Source organism: Xiphophorus hellerii, chromosome 9, assembly GCF_003331165.1.
Source record: "Xiphophorus hellerii strain 12219 chromosome 9, Xiphophorus_hellerii-4.1, whole genome shotgun sequence".
NCBI lineage: Eukaryota > Metazoa > Chordata > Actinopteri > Cyprinodontiformes > Poeciliidae > Xiphophorus > Xiphophorus hellerii.
Window position 1 is genome coordinate 12936386 of NC_045680.1, and position 24069 is coordinate 12960454.

The window sequence follows — 24069 nt, forward strand, 5'->3', positions numbered from 1 at the left end:
AAAATCTTCTGGCAATCTTGTGGAGAAAGCAAATAAACTCATAAAAAAGGGAAAAAAACATAACTTAGAATATAGTGAATGGAAAAAAAAGCATATCTAGTAACATCTGCTTCAAGTTTTGACATCAGGTTTTGACATTCAGAAATATTCCTTAGCTGAAAAAAATAGGTTTGAATTATTTGTTGAGAATGACACCCCAAGGACAAAGCAGAATTCAAATCAGATTTAGCTTTTTTGCCAGGTTTGTGCTCACAAACAAGGAATTTGACTTATTTTCTGCTTTGCTCTCAATGAAGACATTTAAAAATTGAAATATATATAAAAAAATTAAATAAGTTGAATCTTTCTTTCTTTCTTGTAATATGTTTAGATTGGGTTGGTTCAGCATGCTGAGTCTACAGATTTTGACATAGCTTTCCTATATTCAGTTTCCATCTGAGTGCTTTTTGCAGCTTTACTCATTTCTCTGTCCTACATCCTGTCTAGCTTTTGATGAATAAATGACAATAAAGCCTAAAAAACCTTTCAAAAGTATGTACATATACAGTATTTTTTTTATAAAAGTGGAAGTCAATCTTGAATTAGTGCAACTATGCAAGTCAAAGATAATAACACCAAGGTATCTGAGACAGAACAGAGAAACCAAAAACACCAACATACTGCTTAATTTCAGATATCTTTCTCTTTGGATAAATCGTTAGGGTTTATATCTTTTTGGAGTTTACCTACAAGTACTGTCATACATCCTCTGTTTGATACTCCTTAAACAGTTTATTGAGGAGAAGCACTGATGAAGGTTATTCAAACATTTTCGATTCCAGGTAGAAAGCAAACAGTATAATTTCACAATCCTGTCATTTTTGTGAAAGTATTGTAGGGTCAGGACATTATGACACATGAATCAGTCACCAGGTGGGATCAAGCTGCTCTGACAGCTCTGTACAAATCTGAATATTTATTGTCTTTAAACACATATAAAACTACTTTTTGAGGTAAATACTTATTTATTACTTTAAATATGTTTTGTTCTGCCAACCAATACGACAAATAAAAACCTTTAACACATTTCTAGTGCTGCGACAGACTGGCGACCTGTCCAGGGTGTACCCTGCCTCTCGCCCGGAAAGTCAGCTGGAGATGGGCACCAGCACCCCTCCTGACCACACTAGAGACAAGGGTGTACAGAAAATGGATGGATGGATGGAAATTTCTAACGAAACATGATAAAACACTGCAATTTAGGTAATTCTACTTCAGAATGTGCAAACCCAGAAATGATCTTTATTACCTTTCTTTTGTTTAAAAGGTCAGATACTGACAGGATTTCAAATAAGTTCAGACATTTTCAGAACATTTTCTGATTAGCGTATTTACTCAGCCTTGTCGACATGATCAGGGCACAGTAACCACCGAGAGAAATGACAGCCAACATTTAGTTAATGTTTCATTTTCAAAGACAATGTCTGCAAATCTTGGCTTTAAAAGGAAACCCTTAGCTACAGTCGTTCACAACCACCAACCATGAAGGTGATTGTGCTGGCTCTGACTGTAGCCTTTGTGGGTGAGTGTTGCTGTATGAACTAAAATTTAGGTAGTTTAGTTTGTTTATTTTAAACATATTCACATTCAAACACCATGATACATATTTAGATAACTATTTGAAAAGGAGATGAGCAGAAATATAAACTTTTTTGACCCCACCCCTTCTCTTTTATCAATAAATGGTAATAACGTTCCTCCAAATTTTAAAAACGTAAATTGATATTATTTCAAAACACAGGTTTCAATAGAAGTGTATTCTTAAATAATTTTAAATATCATCTCCCCTAAAAACAAACAGATAATAATAATAATAAGAAGAAGAAGAAAATCATAACTCTAATTTATTTTATTTTTCTAATGTTTTTCAGCCAGCACCCAGGTTAACTATGGTAAGTTGTTTTGTAATAATACTAAAAATAAGAAAAACAGCAAATCTATATATATTTTTTAAGATATGGGTGATTTTTGCTTTCTGTTATAGCCCCAGAATTTGCAGCTGGAAAGACCTACGAGTACAAATATGAAGGATATATTCTGGGAGGGCTGCCTGAGGAGGGCCTGGCAAGGGCTGGGGTGAAAATCCAGAGCAAAGTTTTGATTGGTGCAGCAAATCCTGACAACTACATTCTGAAAGTAAAAACTGTTTCTCAATAATATTGCATTACCATCACAAAACCTAATCTGTACAAACATAACAACCAATATCCATTCTTGCTTGCATTCTCCCTAATATGTTGCTTGTTCTTTCAGCTTGAAGACCCTGTGATCTCAGAGTACAGTGGTATCTGGCCCAAAGAGGTTTTCCACCCTGCCACAAAGCTCACCTCAGCTCTCTCTGCTCAGCTCTTGACACCCGTCAAGTTTGAGTATGCCAATGGTGTGATCGGTAAAGTGTATGCCCCGGTGGGCGTCTCTACAACTGTGCTGAATATCATCAGGGGAATCCTCAACATCTTTCAGACGAACATCAAGAAGACTCAGAATGTGTATTACCTGCAAGAGGTACTCCATGCTTGCTTTCGATAGGTCTATTCAGGCAAATGGTGAACCACCTATAATGTTTTCTTACTTTTCTTTTCTTTAAATTAGACTGGAGTAAAAGGTGTGTGCAAGACATACTATGTCCTTAGTGAGGATCCAAAGGCTGACCGCCTTCATTTGACAAAGACCACAGACTTGAATCAGTGCTCAGAAAAAATCTACATGAATGTTGGCATGGCTGGTTATACAGACAAATGTGCAGAGTGTGAGACTGTGAGTACAGTTTTCTCTTATAGTTTTCTCATAGTCTCTGTTCTGGAATTTAAACTGTTTGATTATTGATTTTGTGTATTGTGCCACTCCAGCGGGGGGAAATGTTTTCAGGAGCAATGTCTCTAAACTACATCATGAAGCCCACAGCCTCTGGCTCCTTGATCTTAGAGGCCACTGCCACTGAGCTCCTCCAGTACTCCCCTTTCAACATTGTGAACGGAGCTGTCCAGATGGAGGCAAAGTATGTGCTTTAAATTATGATGAAGCTCATCTCTGTGTGTTAAATTTTAGACAGCTGTTTGATCTGATGTTAATCTCCTTTCACAGGCAGAATATTACCTTTGTTGATGTCAAGAAGACCCCATTAGAGCCTATCAAAGCTGACTATGTTCCCCGTGGATCACTTAAGTACGAGTTAGGTACTGAACTCCTCCAGACACCAATTCAGCTTCTGAGGATCACCAATGCTGAGGCTCAGGTACCTTGGGAAGTTCTTATTGACATTCTGTTTTTATTGATTCAATTTTGTACTTAAAAAACATTTTTGGGGGATTGTTTTGTAGATTGTTGAGACTCTGAACAACCTTGTGAGCCTCAATTTGGGCAAGGCCCATGAAGATTCTCCCCTGAAGTTTATTGAGCTTATCCAGCTTCTGCGTGTGGCCAGATATGAAAGCATTGAAGCTCTCTGGGGGCAATTCAAATCCAAAAGCGATCATAGGTAAAGCCACTTTCATTTAGAGAATTAAAAGGCAAACATTCTTAAAGACAATTTTACTGAAGCAAATCTTTCCCAAGGCACTGGATGCTGAGCTCCATCCCTGCCATTGGTACACATGTTGCTCTTAAGTTCATCAAGGAGAAGTTTGTTGCTGGTGAAGTGACCGCTGCTGAAGCTGCTCAGGCCATCATGTCATCCACACACTTGGTGACAGCTGACCTGGAGTCCATCAATCTTTTGGAGGTAACCTGATGTTACAATGTTTCATGTTTATTTCTAGTGGCACAGAAACAATCATATATGTAAACAGTTTTTATGTTTCTAGGCCTTAGCCAAGACCCCTAAGATTCAAGAAAATGCTGCTTTGCGTGAGATCACCATGCTGGGCTTTGGCAGCATGATTCACAAATACTGTGCGGAAAACCCATGTACATCTGAGCTTCTCAGGGTATGTATTGTCTGCATATTTCCAAAACCAGTGTTCAGTTGCAAGACCAAAAACCTCTATTGTTTTTTTGTTTGTTTGTTTATCCTGCAGCCTATCCATGACATTATTACCAGTGCTCTTGAGAAACGTGACAATGATGAGCTCTCCCTGGCTCTCAAAGTTCTGGGTAATGTGGGACATCCTAGCAGCCTGAAGCCGATCATGAAGCTGCTGCCTGGTTTTGGCAGCTCTGCCTCCAATCTTGAGCACAGAGTTCATGTTGATGCCGCTATGGCACTGAGAAAAATTGCAAAGAGAGAACCCAGGATGGTGAGGCAAACCTTCTGACCACCCTACCTTACGAATCTATTCCTAAGGTTTAAACATACTGTTCAGATGTATTAAGACAATTATCCATTTTTTTGTTTAGATTCAGGACGTGGCTATTCAGCTCTTCATGGACAGTGCTCTTGACCAAGAGCTCCGCATAATTGCTGCTATTGTGCTGTTTGATACCAAGCTGCCCTTGGTTATGGTGACCACTGTAGCTCAGAGCCTCCTGAATGAACCAGACCTGCAGGTTGCTAGCTTTGTCTACTCTTACATGAAGGCTTTCACGAGGACCACCACCCCTGACCATTCTTCTGTGTAAGAACCCTGTTACACTATCTCGTTAATACGTCAGTGCAATAAACTAGAACAAAGGATTACTGATATTTGTTCTCTCTACAGAGCTGCTGCCTGCAATGTTGCTGTCAGGATGCTCAGCCCTAGATTAGAGAGACTAAGCTACCGCTACAGTCGAGCTTTCCATTATGACCACTATTATAGTAAGAGTGTACCAGAAAAATCACGTTCTCTCTAGAAATTTCACTTACTAATAAATATCAAAATGCTTTTTTAACCTGCAGATCCTTGGATGATGGGAGCTGCTGCCAGCGCATTTTACATCAATGATGCTGCAACTGTGTTGCCAAGAAACGTCATGGCAAAAGCTCGAGTTTACCTGTCTGGAGTGTATGTTGACGTTCTGGAGGTATGATGATCATGTTTTAGACGTATCGTTAAAACCAAAGGGATTCAGTTTATGCAATAGAAATTATCTTTGTGCTTAAGAACGACTCACCCTTTTTAATATTAACTTGTTGAAAAAGATTTGTTTGAGAATTGTTATAAATTAAAAAGCTTTTTCAATGCTTCATTTTTACAGTTCGGAGCCAGAACTGAGGGAGTACAGGAGGCCCTTTTGAAAGTCCGTGATGTTCCAGGTGATGCAGACAGGATCACTAAGATGAAGCAAGCTCTCAAGGCTGTAGGTTTATAAGACATTTACCTGTGAGAGAGTTTTTCACACTTCCATAAAAAAATATTTATCCTACAACTTTCTTCCTGTTACAGTTAATTGAGTGGAGGGCCAATCCTTCCCGCCAGCCCCTTGGCTCTCTGTACGTGAAAGTTCTTGGACAGGAAGTCGCATTTGCAAACATTGACAAAGAAATGGTTGAAAAGATCATTGAGGTAGTGCTCCACAGAAATGTTTGCATGCCTTCAATATCACGTTCAAATAAAAACCTTAGTCTAATAAGGATTTTATTTTTAATAGTTTGCAACCGGACCTGAAATCCGCACTTATGGCAAAAAGACCTTAGAGTCTCTGTTGTCTGGTTACTCTGTGAAATACTCCAAGCCACTGCTGGCTATTGAGGTCCGTCACATCTTCCCCAGCTCTCTTGGTTTACCCATGGAGCTCAGTCTCTACACTGCTGCTGTGGCAGCCGCATCTGTTGAGGGTAAGTTTCAGTGTTACAGTTCAACAACTGAGGGTTTGAGATGAATAATTACACTAAGAAATAACAATTTTAAATAAATTTTTCCTAGTACAAGCCACCATTTCTCCACCACCTCCTGAGAACTTCCATCCTGTCCACCTCTTGAGGTCTGATGTTTCCCTAAAGGCTTCAGTCGCTCCGAGGTGAACCACCTGTCCTGAAAACAAACATCTAGAGGATAACCTGCTTAAACCAGTTATGTTTTAATATTTCCGTACGTCTTTCTGTTTCAGTGTGTCTTTGCACACCTATGCTGTTATGGGAGTAAATAATCCTTTCATTCAGGCTACTGTGATGTCAAGAGCCAAAGTCCACACAGTTATTCCTAAAAAGATGGAGGCGAGACTTGACATAGAAAAGGGCTACTTTAACTATCAGATCCTGCCTATTGAGGGTGTGAAAACAATCGCATCTGCTCGGTATGTACATTTTTTAATTCTCTGGAGTCAACAAATCAATCCCCTTTCTTATTTGGACTAAATGTTTTTTTCCCGCTACCTCTATAAAAGTCTTGAAACAGTTGCCATTGCAAGAGATGTGGAAGACCTCGCAGCTGCCAAGGTCACACCAGTTGTCCCGTTAGACAATTTCAGCAAGAAGCCCATCTTAAGTCTTTCACAGCTTCTGGATAGTGAAGTAAGTCTGAATGAATGATCAATCCTCCCGACCATTTTTTTTACCCTCCCTATGATTTGGGTTACTTGCAGTTTCTCTTTTTCTTGTTTTTTGTTTTACAGTCAAATTCTGAGGAATTTCTTCCTCTTAAACGGCAAAGTCAGAGTGTCAGAAACATGAAAATCCCCAAGCCAATTGTGAAGAAAATGTGTGCTGCCACATACACATTCGGAATACAGGCCTGCATTGATATTAGGTCTCGCAATGCGATCTTCCTCAAAAAAACCCCCATCTACGCCATAATTGGAAACCATACTCTCATGGTTAATGTAACCCCAGGCAAGTGAAACGGATGCTCTGATGTTCTTAAATGAAGCCTTTAGAAAGGGTCAAAAATCAATCTGTTTCATTTATTTTCATTTCAGCTGCTGGACCATCCATCGAAAGGATTGAAATTGAGGTTCAGATTGGTGAAAAGGCAGCAGAAAAGATCCTTAAAGCAGTTATCCTGAGTGAGGAGGACAAGATACTTGAGGACAAAAATGTCCTGATGAAGCTGAAGAAGATTTTGGTTCCTGGTCTGAAGAACAGCACAAAGTCTTCATCCTCCAGCTCAAGCAGCTCTCGTTCAAGCAGCTCTAGCTCCAGGAGCTCTCGCTCAAGCAGCTCTAGCTCCAGGAGCTCTCGCTCAAGCAGCTCAAGTTCTAGCAGTTCAAGTTCTAGCAGTTCAAGTTCTAGCAGTTCTTCCTCAAGCTCCCCCAAGTCCTCTTCCAGCTCCTCCTCTTCGAGCCGCAAAAGCAAGATGCTGGATCTTGCTGACCCGCTTAACAAAACATCAAAGAGGTCCTCCAGCAGCTCCAGCTCCAGCAGCTCCAGCTCCAGCTCCTCCAGCTCCATGTCCAAGGTGAGGCAACGTCACAATTCACAACTTATACAGTTATGAAAACTGCATTGTTGTTTTGGAGACAACAATAAGGACAATTTTATTCATCTGCTTTTCTATTACAGCAGGAACGTTATGAACTGAACTTCACCAAGGATCACATCCACCAGGTAACATTATTGTGATCTTTTAGAAGTGATTTTACTCACTTTGACGCTAAAGGAAATTGCCTTCCAATTAACTACTCCCCAAGCTAATTTAAACTGTAAACCACCTTCCTTCTTTCTGAGCTGGTAAATATTTTTCCTTTGCAGCATTCCATCTCAGCAGAGCGTCTGAAAAGCAAGAGCAGTGCTAGCAGCTTTGAATCCATCTACAACAAGGCAAGTTGCAAAAATTATTATAGCCTTGTGCATCCATATATGAGTAAAGAAAGAAAAAACAAACACAATCTATATGTCGTCTTTGTGCTTGCAGGCCAAATACCTGTCCAACACCGTCCGTCCACAAATCACAGTCCTTGTCCGTGCCATTAGACAAGACAACAAGAACCAGGGATATCAGTTCGCTGCTTACTATGACAGACAAACTGCCAGAGTGCAGATCATTGTGGCCAACCTCACTGAAAATGACAACTGGACGATCTGTACTGACAGCGTGATGCTCAGCTACCACAAAGTGATGGTACATTTTTTGTTTTAGCATTTTATTTTTGTTATTAATTATAACTTAAAATAGTCACCATGAAACCCAGACACTGTAGCTGTAGTACCAAGCAGTTTATTTTTAGAGTAAAACTACAGGTTTCCAGGCCTGCAGATTTCCAGTTACTGCTTTCATTCAATACTGACAGAAATTATATTTTTATTTTCCTATGGGAACATTAAAAAATGCTAAATGAAAGTTAAAACTGTTTAGCTTCAAACTGTGCAGCATAAGGCTAAGAATATTGATTCACAAAGTAACAAAGATTTCATGTTGCTGATGAAAGATTTGGTCCCCAATTGTGCTTTTTTATAAATTAGCACACATTAATGCACCTTATCGTTAACATCACTGAGAAGGAACTGACCACAACAATGCATTGTTTTTCAATAATTTACTGGAATTGCGAGTTATACTTTTAAACTGGCAAGTATAAAGTCTGAACTGAAGAAGGAAGATTTTAGATTAAGCTTTTCCACAAGTTCTCATTTAATGCACTATCCTTTATTACTTATAATTAGTATATTTTCTGGAAACTTAATTTTTTCCCAGACTCGACTAACCTGGGGAGCTGAATGCAAGCAGTTCAACACCACGGTCACAGTTGAAACCGGTAGCGTTGATAAGAAACCTGCAATCCGTGTGAAACTGGCCTGGACGAGACTCCCTCATTACATGAAGAAATATTCAAGAAGGTAACATCACAAACGAAGGAAATCATCTTGTAGCCATTTCCCTTTGGAAGTCAAGCCTTAATTTGTGTAAATTTTTAAGATTTTTTTAACTTTTTTCCCGTTTAGAGTCTCTAATTGGTTTTACCGTGTCGCTAAGGACAATGGAGTGAACAGGACAAAGGCCCTCAATGAACCCAGACAGCTAAAACTCACTGTAGCTGTTGTCAACGAGACAAGCCTGAATGTCACACTGAAGACACCAAAGGTGCAGCAACGCATCATCTTTTCATTGATGCAAACACCACATTTGCATTGCACGTATATGTCAAAGATCATTTCTGTTTGTTGGAAATCCAGAGCAACTATTACAAACTGGGATGGGTCACTCCTTTATACCTGCCGATGAACAACACTGCTGCTGAGATGCAGGCATATCAGGGCAATTGGATGGAGCAGGTCACCTACATGCTCACCAAGTCTAACGCAGGTGAAAAACCCTCAGACATCACTGAATGTTAATATGTAATTTCTATGAGCAGATTAATGGTAGTAGTGTTTGCGAATATTCCAAAGAAAGCAATTACATTACGTTACAAATTTTAGTTTATAAAATGTGCGTAAAAATATAATCTGCTAATCTCAGACTGGGCCATGCCTAATTTATGCTCATTTTAAAGAGGTTAAATTCAATATTTTTCTCATTTCAGCTGAGTGCGCCGTGGTCAATGACGCAGTGGTGACCTTCAACAACAGGAAGTTCAAAACAGAGATGCCCCACTCTTGCCCTCAGGTCTTGGCTCAAGATTGCACAAATGAACTCAAATTTATAGTTCTGCTGAAGAGGGATCAAACAGCAGAACAGAATGAGATCAGCATCAAGATTGAAAACATGTAGGTGATGACTGTACACAGTATGCAATATGACTGTTTTTGAAGAAAATGACTTTAACATTTAAACCGTTTCCACAGTGATGTTGACATGTATCTCAAGGACAAAGTCGTTATGGTGAAGGTTAATGGAGCAGAAATTCCTCTCAACAACTTGCCATATCGGCACCCATCAGGTAGGACAAAGTGGTGGGTTATATGCTAGACTCGCACATATCAACCATTTATTTTTATGTTTTAAATGTGTCAATTTATAACAGGCAGAATACATATCAAAGAGAAAGAGGAGGGCATTTCTCTGTTTGGTCCCAGTCATGGTCTTCAGGAAGTCTTCTTCAGCTCCGATAAAGTGCAGGTGATGACAAAAATCTGGTAAACTTGGGTATTCATCAAATGATATCTTGATAGCTGTATAATTGTGACTCAAATATCTTTTTTTTTCCTCCAAGGTTTTGGTGGTGGACTGGATGAGAGGCCAGACTTGTGGAATCTGTGGAAAAGCTGACGGTGAAGTCAGACAGGAGTATGTCACTCCGAACGAACGGGTTTCCAGGAACGCAACGAGCTTCGCTCATTCCTGGGTTCTGCCTGCAAAGAGCTGCCGTGAGGCCTCTGGTAAGATTTGTTCCGATTTTAAAAATGCAGCCGTGATTCAAAAGACTTTGCACAACGATGAACTCAAAGCAGTCTGCAAACAATACAAAATGAAAGGGTCAAATATTTTTCCAGGGTGCTTCATGCAGCTTGAATCTGTGAAGCTGGAGAAGCAGGTCAGGGTAGAAGGTGAGGAATCTAAATGCTACTCTGTCGAACCTGTGCTGCGCTGTCTCACTGGCTGCCAGCCAGTGAGAACCACCTCCGTCACTGTCGGCTACCACTGCGTTCCTATGGGTGAGCAGCTAACCCCAAGAACACATTTATTAAAGCACTCCTCAAATCTTGCACCAATCCTAACCGCTCCACTCTCCCTTTCAGAGACGAACATGAATCGCTCTGATGGCCTCAGTAGCATCTACGAGAAGAGCATTGATGTGCGCGAGACAGCGGAGTCCCACCTGGCCTGTCGCTGCACTCCACAGTGTGCCTAATTGTGTTGCTTTCTGACATTCGTTCTGTTTTTGTGTTTCCTGGATCCTTGTAAACTGAAATAAAGAAGCAATTGAAATTATTTCTGTGGTGAACGGTGATGGCACAAAGTAATAAAAGGTATCATTAAAAATAAATGTTGGGTTAAGAACATTGATCATTCATTGCATTCTTAATTGTATGTATTATTAATAATAAAAAGAGTGAGAAATCCAAGACAGTTTTCAAAATACATTTAAAAATTAATTAACAGAAATACTGAAAATAACATGAATTTGAAAAAAACCCCACACATTTGGACTGAGATATGATGACAACATTTGAGATGGTTATTAGACAAAAAATGATAAACTTTAAGGGTGTTTTTATTTGCTACAGACATAAAAAATAATCAAAATCAAGTCACAATATTTAGTCTTTTCATACTATTCACATTTAACACCTTTATAACATGTTCCAAGTGAATTTTAACTGCAAATTACATATAATAGTAAGTCTCTGTAACAATTCTTGAGTCATGGCCATAAAGAGCTGAGCTTACATTATTAACTAGATGATGATTCCCTGCTGAGACTGAGATCAGGGTGAACATACTGCGTTTTATGTTGTTAGGTTTTGGAGAAAAAAACCCCTAAATTATAATACAATATTACCCCTTAAATTATCTTAGATGAGAACATAGCCTTGGTGATGGAGAATGGAAATGATTTTTTGTGTTGTGCTGTAATTTAATGTGCAACAGTTTAAAACCATTAAAATTGTCTGATTAGTTTTAGCAGTCAGCTAGGAAGTTGTTAAATCTGTCACAAAGTAAGCAGTTCTGTGAGTCCTGCAGGGGTCTCAAACTCCAGTCCTAGAGGACCGCTGTCCTGCAGTTTTTAGATGTGCCACAGGTACAAAACACTGGAATGAAATGGCTTAATGACCTCCTCCTTGTGTAGATCAGTTCTCCAGAGCCTTGCTAATGACCTAATTATTCTATTCAGGTGTGGTGCAGCAGAGGCACATCTAAAAGTTGCAGGACACCGGCCCTTGAGGACTGGAGTTATATCTGCTATATCTGGATTATTTTTTCCAATGTCATTCCTACTGCAAAGTGATGTAAGACAAACAAGACCAGCAGAGGACATTGTTTTCCTGACATAATTGTCTTTCTTGCAGCCTATCATTCTCATCAGAGGGGTTTTATTTTTACTCTTGCTCTGACACATTCTCATCCAAATCACTGCTGGCTTCCTTACCAAGAACTATCAGATGTTGAACCTCCTGCCCAACAAACTTTGTATCTAAAACCTAACTCACCAAATTAGCTTCAAATGTGTTTTTATAATCTGTTTGTAAGTTTAGATTCAGATTCAGATTCATACTTATTCATGTCTCAAATGGGCAATTGATGTTACAGCAAGTATAAAAGCTAAAAGACAAAGTATCAAAAAAAAACCCAACAACAATAAAATATACCAAAAAAGACACAGAATATAAATCAATTTGAAACTTATAATTTATCACCTGCAATCACAAATTGCAGGTGGAGATCTTGTGTGTTGGTGGAGGTCCTCCTCAACTAGACCTCGACACAGACATGAGATCTGCCCCTGCAACGTGGCACAATAATCTGGTTGGGAGCGTACATGTGTGGAAGTAGCCGTCTGGTGCAGTTTTATCTCTCCACTGTTTCAAGATCCTCCGCCATAATCTTTGTATACTAACATTTTGTCTGTCTCTGCAGAGACTGAATCAGAACTGGTAGGATCACAATTGAACTACATAGCTATAATTTTCCTTGATTTGGCCGTCACTGCCGGATATAGAGTCCATTGATGTAGATTGAAACTGACCCACAGCAGCCTCAGTGTACAAAATTTTAACAACTGTACAAAAGTACATGTGTTAAAATAGCTTAACTTCTGTAGATTCCTTAAAACTCAACAAAAAGGCATCAAATTTAAGTCTAAAACCAAATACTTGTAAGGTATGTCAAACATCTTTTGGAGACTTAACTTTGTTGATGAGATCCAGGAGGTAGAGATAGCAAACATGTTACAGATTTCAAATAATTTCTTACTACTTATCGCCGCACTCAACTTCCTGCTCCCCCTGCTGTTTCTATGAAAATAAAAACAATTGGTTTAGTCCAACTTTGCTTTCAAAAACAAAGCAAGCAAGTTTAATTTGAGTTTGAGTTTTCTGTGGAATTGGTAATGTGACTTTAATCTAAGTTTTAACATGAACTATTGTATTTAAGTTGTTGTGTTAATTTTTTATGTTTTGATTTTGTTTCTGTATGCATTTTAAAAATATTTTTTTTTGCCATCAATCCATGTAATGTGTGTATACCTGCATTTTATTTTTATTCACAATTTATAAAAATAGCAACTTACATTTTCTTAGCTATAGTGGATGAAGATTAATTCCTTTAGTATTAGTCTTTATTCATAATTTCTATTTATTATTTCTATAATTTAATTTGCATTAGTGTTGGTGTGTGTGTGAGATGTTCCCTTCCTTCTCTGTATTTCATGTGTATGAATATTTCTGTTGAAAGGTTTTTCAACCACAAATGCTTTGTCTAGCCATTTTATATAAAATGTATTATATAATTAGAAATTGATTCATTCCAAGAATAAATGTAATATCTGCATGTCTGAGCCCAGATCTACTCTGTGTTTGCGTGTTGGTTTTGCCACAGCAGGTGTGATGAGAAAGGACCTGACTGGACAAACTCCTAATCTTTAACTGATGATGGATTAATAGCTCACAAACTGCAAGCCAGGCCTTCTCATCCAATAGCCGACCTCATTAATGGAAGAAAAGTTTTAATTCTCAAAAACACACTCCTGAACTTTGTGGAAATCCTTCTTAGAAGAGTTTAAGCTGTGCTAGCAGCAAAGGATTAGTCAACTTTATGTTAAACCTCATTGGGATGTCATCCTAGTTTGTGTTTGGAGGCAAAAGAACAAACATTTGGCAACACAATGTACTGAAATGCAAATTGTAAAAATGAAGATGATAATATGCTGTGACTGTCAAACTCTTGAAATATGCATTTCTCAACAAACAATACAGATAAGATATAATATATAAGACATTGCAGGCTTGTATTTTACTGTCTCATACTGTAAGTAGTATTTACCTTCCTGGAGAAAACTATCCAGCAGTGTTTAAAACCACAGGCCTGTCTTCCATTCACAGTGCCTATAGAAAAGGGGACCTATTATGCAAAATTAACTTTTTGCATGTTTTGTACTTCCATTTGGGCCTCGAATGCTTCTAAAAACTTCCAAAAAGTCCAAGCACTTAAAAAGAAGCATCTAGCTGCTTTTGCTACTACCATATTGTTGGCAGTACTGATTGAAAAATGATGGATATTATAGTTATATACACTTGTCAAAGTCAAATGGCTGACTGATCCTAAGATTAGGATTGACTCATAGAGGTCTCCATTCTGCCAGATTTTACTACGGAGGAGTTCAAGTCAAGTTTGATACTTATATTGCAAATATTCAGTATGATGTGTTTGGTTTTAATATTACTTTAAAAAGATAGAATAATCAGTGTTATAAGAAGAGGTGTTTTTTATGGTTTAAGAACAGTGTGTCACGCGCATACATCATGTTTCTAGAACGCATTGGCCTGGGTTAAAACAAAACAGTAAAGCAAATATGCACAAGATGGAAACGTGAAAACTTTTTGTGGTTTGCACTGATAAAACTGTTCCAGCCTAAAAGCCTGACCTGTTAAAATGACCTGACCTTACTGGTCACAGTGACCAAAGCAAACAAAGAAAGCAAATATCCCACTATTAAGTTGCCTTTCTGAGTGAACTTTGAAATTGATGAAGAGTTATCACAAACATTTATGAAATTAATTAAGGAATATAAATAACTAAGGAACATAAGACATGACAAGAACTGAAAATGTATTAACATAAAGAAAGTTACTTGCATTGTAGAAATGCCAAAGCATTTAACAAAAATGTTTTTTCAAATTATACAATTTTTGTTACTACCAGCATAACCCTGCGGCTAAAGAACAGCTTTTTCTCAAGAGCTGTGAAATCTGTCTGTCACGTCCTTCTATCCTCTCTGTCCCCCTGCAGGCACACCCACACCTGCTGCACCTTAGGAACTAATTAAGGCTTTATTTATTTATCTATTTATCACTGAGGATACCACTCCAATTTCATCATGTTCTAGAAGCATGATGACAAATAAAAATCTTATGTCTGATGTCTTGTCTATGAAATGTAATTTTATTACCAAGTCTTGTTATGTTTGTATTGCCAACAAACAAGCAGTTTATCTCCTTAAACAATATATTGTGAAGCCTTTCTAAAAGAAAATGTGTCATATTTTGTCAATATTTTCTTTTGAAATAATGTTTACATATTAACAAATACAATTACAGTGTTATAGATGTATAATAGAATGAAGCTGTATTACAGTTTAGACAGAAATTGCTAAATGGAACTTTTCGGTCATGATTTCGGAACAGGACACTCAGGTTTGACCTGCGTCAAAGAACCAGGTCAGGTGACCCTAACTTTCCATCCTTTGATGCATGTTGCACAAACCAGATTCTGACCAAAAGATAAATAAGTTATCCATCAAATTAAAGGCAACGGGCATATTTGCATAGCACCGATGTCCCTATAAAAGGCTGCCTGTCACCACAGATTGTCACAGCCTCATCAGCCATGAAAGCGGTTGTACTAGCCCTGACTTTGGCCTTCGTGGGTAAGAAGCATACTGCACTAATAGATTGCATTTATTACATTTTCTTTTCATAATTTGCCATAGATGTTTATTATGCTTTGATTTATAAATTGCACATTTGATGTTTTTCGTATCTTTTTAAAATAGTTAAGTGTTTATTGTTGAAACTTTTGGAATAATTTTAGATTTTCTTTAAAGCTTCTGAATTAGTTCTTCCATATTAATTTGATACAATAATTCATTCTTCTTTAATGTTTGACAAAAAATGTCCTTTTTTTCCCATCCCAGCTGGACAACATTTTGATTTGGGTAAGTCCAGTATTTGAACATAAACTAAATGATTCAACATTAACATAGCTAAGCTTTTATAGGTGACCACATTCTCTGACTTATAGTTCTAAAAATAACATACATATGTCATGCATTATTCTTACTGTGCAAAATTGTGTTCACAGTCCCTGAATTTGCTGCCGGTAAGACCTACGTGTACAAGTATGAAGCATTACTCCTCAGCGGTCTTCCTGAGGAAGGTTTGGCAAGAGCTGGACTGAAAATCAGGTCCAAACTTCTCTTCGGCCGAGCTGACCAAAATACTTTAATGCTGAAGGTAACAATAAATCAACTAGCAACAGCAATCATTTACCTTTCCAAATACCTAACCAACACATTTTACTTAAATCACAGCTTGTGGAACCTGAGCTCTTTGAGTACAATGGCATTTGGCCAAACGACTCAGCAATCCCAGCAACCAAGTTGACGGCAGCCCTGGCACCTCAGTTTGCGATGCCCATCAAGTTCGAATACACCAATAGTGTTGTTGGTAAAATCTTTGCTCCTGAAGGGATTTCGCCTGTGGTGCTGAACATCCACAGAGGCATCCTGAATGTTCTCCAGCTGAACATCAAGAAGACCCACAAAGTCTTTGACTTGCAGGAGGTTTGTAAAAGAGGCAAACGGTAGCCTATTTAAGAAGTTATTTACCAGTAGTCATAAAACTTTAAAACTAAAACTAAAAAGTTTTCTGTTCTCCACAGGTTGGAACTCAGGGTGTGTGCAAGACCCTCTACTCCATCAGTGAAGATGCACGTAATGAGAACATCCTTCTGACCAAGACCAGGGACCTGAACAACTGCCAGGAAAGACTCATTAAGGACATGGGATTGGCATACACTGAGAAGTGTGAAAAGTGCCAGGAGGTAAAACTAAACCCATTGTGTTCCAAGGTAAAATTGTTCAAAGCTAAACTTTGCATTTAACCCACGACTTGTTTTTGACAGGAAACCAAAAACCTGAGAGGTACCACAACATTCAGCTACACCTTGAAACCAGTCGCTAATGCCATCATGATCCTGAAAGTGGACGTTAATGAGCTGATCCAGTTCTTACCTTTCTCTGAGGATAATGGAGCTACTCAAATGAGGACCAAGTATGTCAAGCATTACTAACAAAATGGAGGTGATATTAGGTTTTAGTTTAACCTCCAAAGAGGCTGGCACTTAAGCCTTTGTGATTTATTCTAATTGTTGGAAGTTATTTTATGATTATTTTCTTTTATTAGAAATAGTATATTTATTGGCTTCTGTACAGCACTTTGGTGCAGTTTCAACTGTTTTGAAAGTGCTTTATAAATACATTTGACATTGACATCAACCTAACATGTTTACACCTTAATTTAAAGGCAGTCCTTTGAGTTCCTTGAGATTCAGAAAGACCCCATTACACCTATCAACGCTGTATATAGACACCGTGGATCTCTCAAGTACGAGTTCTCCAACGAACTTCTTCAGACACCCATTAAGCTTGTCAAGATCAGCAATGCAAAGGCCCAGGTACGGTTTAGACTGCATTGTAAGACAGGTTAAGGATTATTAAATAATGTGAATACTGGCTTCAAATGACAATGATTGTGTGATATTAGACTGCAGAGGTCATGAATCAGCTTGCCACCATCAACGTGGAGAATCTTCATGAAAATGCACCTATGAAGTTTTTGGAACTGGTACAGCTCCTCCGTCTTGCTCGCTACGAAGATTTGGAAATGTACTGGAACCAGTACAAAAAGATGTCCCCTCACAGGTTCATATCAGCGACTGAACATAACTTGCAAAATAAATAAATGCTTTTAATGAATTTTTTTTTTTCCAAACTTAATTTCTTTTTGCCTTTCCAGACACTGGTTCTTGGATACCATCCCTGCTGCTGGCACTCCCGCTGCTTTTAGATTCATCAAAGAGAAGTTCATGGCTGAGGAAATAAACACTGCTGAGGCTGTTCAAGCATTGGTTGCAGCTGTGCACATGGTGACTGCTGACCCCGAGGTTATCAAGCTGTTCGAGGTTGGTAATCTTCACTTTGTGAATAACTCATTCTATTAATAAGAAAGAATGAATGGATACAACATTAATGTTTTTCCACTTTTGAAGAACCTGTTAGCGAGCGACAAAGTAGAGAGAAATCCACTTCTGCGTGAGATTGTCTTCCTTGGATACGGTACAATGGTTTACAAATATTGTAATGAGACAGCAGCCTGTCCAGCTGAACTTATAAAGGTAATTTAACCACATAAATTCAATTTTTCTTCATACTGAGGAAAAACTGGGGGAACTAAATTATGTTGTTAATTACTCATTTCTGTCAACAGCCTATTCAAGAACGACTTTCAAATGCTGTTGCCAAGAATGAGGAAGAAAACATCATCCTGTACATAAAGGTTTTGGGAAATGCTGGACATCCATCTAGCTTCAAGTCTCTCACTAAGATCATGCCCATCCATGGCACTGCCGCTGCATCTCTGCCAATGAGAATTCATGTTGAAGCCATCATGGCTTTGAGGAACATTGCAAAGAAGGAGCCCAGACTGGTTAGTTCTAATATCAAGTGTTTAAAAGTGTTTTTGTCTATCCACAGAGGTACATTAGAAGTTAATCTTTCTTCTCTGAATTAGGTCCAGGATCTGGTTCTCGAGCTCTACATGGACAAGGTTCTCCACCCAAAGCTCCGTATGCTTTCCTGTATTGTTCTCTTCGAGACAAGTCCTTCCATGGGTTTGGTGGCCACTGTTGCCAACTCTGTGAAAACAGAGGAGAATTTGCAGGTGGCCAGCTTCACTTACTCTCACATGAAGTCCCTGAGTAGGAACCATGCAACCATTGATCCTGATGTGTAAGGCAATTGTCTCTTTCTGAATTATCATAAAGTCCTAAAAAATTATGCTAAGTCACCTCTTTATGCCCCTACTGCAGTGCCGCTGCTTGCAACGTTGCCATGAAACTATTGAGCCCAAAGCTGGACAGACTGAGCCTGCGTTACAGCAAAGCTGTTCATGTGGACATCTACAAAAGTAAGACAACATAAAGAGAAGATGAGTTCTATTTTTACTGAAATATTAGCTAACCTGTTAATTAATATCTATATCAGACTCCTTGATGGTTGGTGCTGCTGCAACTGCTTTTTACATCAATGATGCTGCAAATATTTTGCCAAAAACTGCTGTTGCAAAGACCAGAGCCTTCCTCGCTGGAGCAACTGCAGAAGCCCTGGAGGTAATTGAAAATACAAACACATGTTCAAAAACATATAGCAGAAGTATTGTTTTTAATGCTGTTGTTTTTTGTTTTCTCTACAGATCGGAGCCTCTATTGATGGACTGCAGGAGCTGCTTTTGAAAAACCCTGCTCTCGCTGAAAACACTGACAGGATCACCAAAATGAAGCGTGTCATAAAGGCTGTAAGCACCAATCAAAAGAAGAAATATTACAGTCCAACATGACAAAAAAAGCACAACTTTTTTTCTCTCCACAGCTGTCAGAATGGAGATCCCTGCCCGCTGACAAACCCCTGGCTTCTATCTATGTCAAGCTCTTTGGACAGGAGGTTGCCTTTGCTAGTATCGAGAAACCCATGATCGACCAGGCTGTTAAGGTACTTTAGAGACAACAGTCAGCTGAACTCAAGGAAAATCAAGTTTTGTCAGACATAGCATAAACTATATACTCATTCTTTACAGTATGCCAAGGACTTACCCATTCAGGAATATGGAAGAGAGATTCTTAAGGCTCTGCTCGTGTCTGGTATCAACTTCAAGTATGCTAAGCCTGTGCTGGCTGCTGAGGTGAGACGCATTCTTCCAACTGTCGCTGGTCTCCCGATGGAGCTTGGTCTGTTCAGTGCTGCTGTGGCTGCAGCTTCTGTTAAAAGTGAGTAAAACACAATTTAGAATGAATTTCTCTCTAGGCTTTGCATTCTAACTTCATACTGAGAGGTGAGGATGACAGGAAGACAGATTATTACACTGCAAAAACACAAAAAAGTATATTTTTTCAAGCTTCTAGTGCTAATATCTTAGTACACTTGAAATAAAAGAAAACTAACTTACAAGTAATCTTTCAGCAAGAAACCAGACAAAAATAATACTTGCTAAGAGTTTGTTGTTTTACAGTGTAAGCATATTAAGACATAGTGTCATTTAAATGTGACTTCCTTATTCAAAGCAAAAGAAAATCTTGTGATCAGTTTTAAGCAACAGGAAAAGTCAAGAGTTTTTCTGTTTTCTCAGTCAAGCCAAACACATCACCACGCCTGCCAGAAGATTTCCCCCTCCAGAAGCTCCTGGAAACAGACATCCAGCTCGAGGCTGAGGTCAGACCAGCGTAAGTGGCCACTGTCATACATTACATGAAATTCACCATGAAATGATTAATGTGATAAAAAAAAAAAACAACCTGAAAACCTTTCTCTTTTTTCCAGTGTTGCCATGACCACATATGCAGTTATGGGACTCAACACTGACGTTTTCCAGGCTTTTGTGATAGCAAACGCCAACGTCCACTCTGTTATGCCAGCCAAAATTGCTGCAAGACTCAACATCAAAGAAGGAGACTTTAAGCTTGAAGCTCTTCCAGTTGAAGTGCCTGAAAACATCACATTTGTGAAGTAAGCACTTTGATGAATTTAACTTAACCTCTATCACTATCCTTGCAGTCCAGCTGAATTTGTTTATTTTCTCTTCAACAGTGTGACAACCTTTGCTGGGTCAAGAAACATCGAGGAACTTTCTAAAGAGAGAATTACCTACCTCTTCCCTAAAAAACTCTTGCGCCCAAGCTCAGTCAAATCATCCGAGCGAGCTTCCTATGCTGACAGCATGGTAAATTTAACTTAGCCTTGACAGCTACTGTTACATCTGCAAATAAATTCTGATTGCGTCGTACTTCTCTTACAGCTCTCATCCTCCGAGCTCCTTCCTGAGGAAGCAAAATATGTCAAGGCCATTCGTCAACATAAGGTTCGAGCATTTGCCAAGAGGTACTGCGCTAAGAACAAAGGTGTTGGACTGAGGGCCTGTTTCAGGTTTGCCAGTGAAAATGGTGCCTACATCCAAGATGGACTCTTGTACAAACTGGTTGGCCGCCACAACTTCTCTTTCTCTGTGACACCAAGTAAGCACAGGCGAAATCACACTTTAGTATTCTATAGAATATATTAATACACAAAATATATTAATGACTATCTTTTAATTTAAGTTGAAGGTGAAGTGGTTGAGAGATTGGAGATGGAGGTTAAAGTTGGACCAAATGCTGCAGAGAAACTTGTTAAACGCATCAACCTGAACGAAGAGGAAACCACAGAGGAAAGAGGACCAGTTCTGATGAAGCTCAGCAAAATCCTGTCTTCAAAAAAGAACAGCTCCTCATCTTCCTCCTCTAGCTCAAGCAGCTCTTCATCCAGCCGTTCCTCAAAGAGCTCCTCCAGCTCTTCATCTCGCTCCAGCCGTAAGATCAGTCTTGCAGCCCGTGCGGACAACAGCAACAGCAGCAGCAGCAGCAGTAGCAGCAGCCGCAGAAGCAGCAGCAGCAGTAGCAGTTCCAAACGCAGTAGCAGTAGCAGCAGCAGCAGCAGCAGCAGCAGCAGCAGCAGCAGCAGCAGCAGCAGTAGCAGCAGCAGAAGCAGCAGAAGCAGGAGAAGCAGCCGCAGAAGCAAGAGTGGCAACTTATCAAGATCCAGCAGCAGTTCAGATAGGACCAGCTCTGCATCAAGCATCGCATCTCTCTTCAGCGGCAGTTCAAGCTCTTCTCGTTCCAGCTCCTCTCGCTCTAAGGTAAAAATCTTCATCTTGATTTTGCAGAAAAGTGTTTTAACACACCAGTATAGCATGTGGGAAATCTGACAGAAATGTTTGTTCTTTACAGCAAGTGACTGAGAAGTTCCAGAGGTTGCACAATAAGGAGAATCCCTCCAAATCAACTTCCAGAAGCAGGAGCACTTCCTCCAGCTTTGAGGCCATCTATAATCAGGTGAAATTTGGTCATCAGAAAAATTAATAAGCACTTAAAAGGTGTTATTTATGTTCTGTTTAGTTTTAAGTGTGAACCTACCCCATTTAACATTGAGTGTTGCCACAGAAAAAATTCCTCAGGGAAGAGGAAATTGTTGTGGCATTGATCGTCCGTGCTGTCAAAGTTGACAAGAGGATGCTGGGATACCAACTTGCTGCCTACCTTGACAAACCAAATGCCAGACTTCAGATCATTGTCTCCAACCTGTCTGCTGATAGCAACTGGAGGCTCTGTGCTGATGGAGTTGTGTTGAGCAAGCACAAAGTTACAGTAAGGCCCTTTATACGAGATACACAACAAATGTCTATCAGCAACCATAGGCGACTTATTCTAATGTAGTGTTGTTTGTCAACAGACTAGGGTTGCCTGGGGCGAGCAATGCAAGAGATATAGCGCCAATGCTACAGGAGAGACTGGTCTTGTTTCTTCAAGCCCGGCAGCTCGCCTCAGAGCGTCCTGGGAAAGACTGCCTTCTGTCCTGAAACGTTATGGAAAGATGTAAGAAACTCTACATCACCTAGGAGTCCATATCAAGAATTTTTGTACAGTTTCTGAGATTTTCTTCATTTCCTTCAAGGGTCAACAAATATGTCCATTCCAAAGTACTGTCAGACTTGATTCACACAAAGAAAAAGAACAGCACCAGGAAAATCTCAGTCATTGCAGTTGCAACTTCTGACAGGACAATTGACTTCATTGTGAAAACTCCAATGGTATGAAAACGATTAGACTTTGTTGACCAAATAGATAGTGTCATTAATATTCTGAGTGTTTTTATAATTGAAATGAACTCTTCTTGCAGAAATCTGTCTACAATGTCACTGTGCGCCTTCCCATGTCTATGCCCATTGAAGAGATCAAAGGTCTCACCCCATTTGATGAAGTCATTGACAAGATCCACTTCATGGTTTCAAAGGCTGCCGCAGGTAATGCCAAATATTTCTTTCGTAAGTACAGATACCTTTGTCTGGCAAGTTCAGACTAAGTGTGTTTTCTTACTCTTTCCAGCTGAATGCAGCTTCTTTGAAGACACACTCTACACATTCAACAACAAGAGCTACAAGAACAAGATGCCTTCCTCTTGCTACCAGGTTGCCGCACAGGACTGCACTGATGAACTGAAGTTTATGGTTCTCCTGAGGAAAGATTCTTCAGAGCAACACCATATCAATGTCAAAATTTCTGAGATGTAAGTTTCCAGGGCAATTTAGAAGACAGCTTTAGTCTCCATACACAGGACGATCAAGAACCCAAAACAAACAGGGTTTTTACTTTTATGCTTTCAGTGACATCGACATGTATCCAAGGGACAACAACATCATTGTGAAGGTCAACGAAATGGAAATTCCCCTCACCAGCCTGCCTTACCGCCACCCAACAGGTTACTATGAACAGTCCTTACTGTTTTATTTAGTATCACACCAATATCTACAAATTTTACTCTATTTCTGAGCGTCGTTACATTTTCTTAAATTACTGCATCATGAAACTGTTACAGCTTCCATTGAGATCAGACAGAGTGGAGAGGGCCTTGCTGTATTTGCACCTAAACATGGTCTCCAAGAAGTCTACTTTGACAAAAAGACATGGAGGGTAAAAAAAAAAATTCTGTTTATTATTAACTTTTCCCTTGCATACTCTAAAAGATTAGAAGAGAGGTTTTAGAAAAACCTCAAATGTAGTTGATATTTCTGTTTTCTAATGTCCCAATGTTGCATTGCAGATCAAAATTGCTGACTGGATGAAAGGTAAGACCTGTGGACTTTGTGGAAAGGCTGATGGAGAAATCAGACAGGAGTACCACACTCCCAACGGACGCGTGGCTAAGAACTCAGTCAGCTTTGCTCACTCCTGGATTCTGCCTGTTGAAAGCTGCAGGGATGCCTCTGGTAAAACCCAATATATATATAGAAGTTTTGCACATGAATTAATTGTGTGTTGCCTTCTTTGAAAACTGACTTAACAACATTGTTCCCCTGCAGAGTGCCGTCTGAAGCTTGAATCTGTGCAGCTGGAAAAACAATTGACCGTTCATGGTGACGATTCCACATGCTACTCTGTTGAGCCTGTACCTCGCTGTCTGCCTGGATGCTTGCCAATCAAGACCACCCCCGTCACTGTTGGTTTCAACTGCTGGTCATCTGGTGAGTTTTTTTTTTTATATAAAAAGGGGATAATCCATAAAACATTTACAGTGCAATTTCTTACTGCTGTATTTTCCTTGTTTGTGCAGATTCTGAGAGCAATGTCTATGACAGAAGTGTGGACCTGAGAAAGACTACCCAAGCTCACCTGGCTTGCAACTGCAACACCAAGTGCTCTTAACTACATTTCCTTTAAGTCACTATGTGTAAATTTTTTCTGTAACAATAAATAAACTGCATCTTAAAATTCA

The 24069-nt window shown here is 39.3% G+C and overlaps 2 protein-coding genes across 2 annotated transcripts; both read left to right on the forward strand.

The window, feature by feature from the left end:
• Positions 1-1505: 1505 nt before the first annotated feature.
• vtg2 (vitellogenin 2) lies at positions 1506-10781 on the forward strand. Its single transcript, XM_032573195.1, has 34 exons — positions 1506-1561; positions 1911-1931; positions 2024-2175; positions 2293-2544; positions 2632-2796; positions 2889-3037; positions 3124-3274; positions 3360-3517; positions 3595-3760; positions 3843-3965; positions 4056-4274; positions 4375-4592; positions 4677-4774; positions 4856-4980; positions 5155-5256; positions 5343-5462; positions 5548-5734; positions 5823-5916; positions 6007-6192; positions 6283-6409; positions 6511-6727; positions 6814-7292; positions 7397-7441; positions 7586-7654; positions 7749-7955; positions 8529-8671; positions 8777-8915; positions 9008-9137; positions 9358-9541; positions 9620-9714; positions 9799-9893; positions 9988-10153; positions 10268-10429; positions 10514-10781. Exons 1-34 carry the CDS (start codon positions 1522-1524, stop codon positions 10624-10626), a joined length of 5097 nt encoding a protein of 1698 aa, XP_032429086.1. The 5' UTR covers positions 1506-1521; the 3' UTR covers positions 10627-10781.
• Positions 10782-15311: 4530 nt separating this feature from the next.
• On the forward strand, positions 15312-24069 carry LOC116726454 (vitellogenin-1). Its single transcript, XM_032573194.1, has 33 exons — positions 15312-15360; positions 15628-15648; positions 15795-15946; positions 16024-16275; positions 16374-16535; positions 16617-16765; positions 17018-17168; positions 17258-17415; positions 17510-17675; positions 17763-17888; positions 17981-18199; positions 18284-18501; positions 18582-18679; positions 18757-18881; positions 18965-19066; positions 19141-19260; positions 19346-19535; positions 19895-19988; positions 20086-20271; positions 20353-20485; positions 20561-20777; positions 20862-21436; positions 21528-21632; positions 21741-21944; positions 22030-22172; positions 22252-22387; positions 22477-22600; positions 22683-22863; positions 22961-23055; positions 23173-23267; positions 23398-23563; positions 23657-23818; positions 23908-24069. Exons 1-33 carry the CDS (start codon positions 15321-15323, stop codon positions 23997-23999), a joined length of 5157 nt encoding a protein of 1718 aa, XP_032429085.1. The 5' UTR covers positions 15312-15320; the 3' UTR covers positions 24000-24069.

What these genes read in the sequence shown, in the direction of transcription:
- LOC116726454 (XM_032573194.1), top strand. Translation starts at nt 15,321, where the DNA reads ATGAAAGCGGTTGTACTAGCCCTGACTTTGGCCTTCGTGG. An exon ending in GCTACTCAAATGAGGACCAA is followed by an intron (nt 16,766 to 17,017) that starts GTATGTCAAGCA and finishes CTTAATTTAAAG; the next exon opens with GCAGTCCTTTGAGTTCCTTG. An exon ending in TCATGTGGACATCTACAAAA is followed by an intron (nt 18,680 to 18,756) that starts GTAAGACAACAT and finishes TATCTATATCAG; the next exon opens with ACTCCTTGATGGTTGGTGCT.
- vtg2 (XM_032573195.1), top strand. Translation starts at nt 1,522, where the DNA reads ATGAAGGTGATTGTGCTGGCTCTGACTGTAGCCTTTGTGG. An exon ending in GGCAGCCGCATCTGTTGAGG is followed by an intron (nt 5,735 to 5,822) that starts GTAAGTTTCAGT and finishes AATTTTTCCTAG; the next exon opens with TACAAGCCACCATTTCTCCA. An exon ending in GAGCTGCCGTGAGGCCTCTG is followed by an intron (nt 10,154 to 10,267) that starts GTAAGATTTGTT and finishes ATATTTTTCCAG; the next exon opens with GGTGCTTCATGCAGCTTGAA.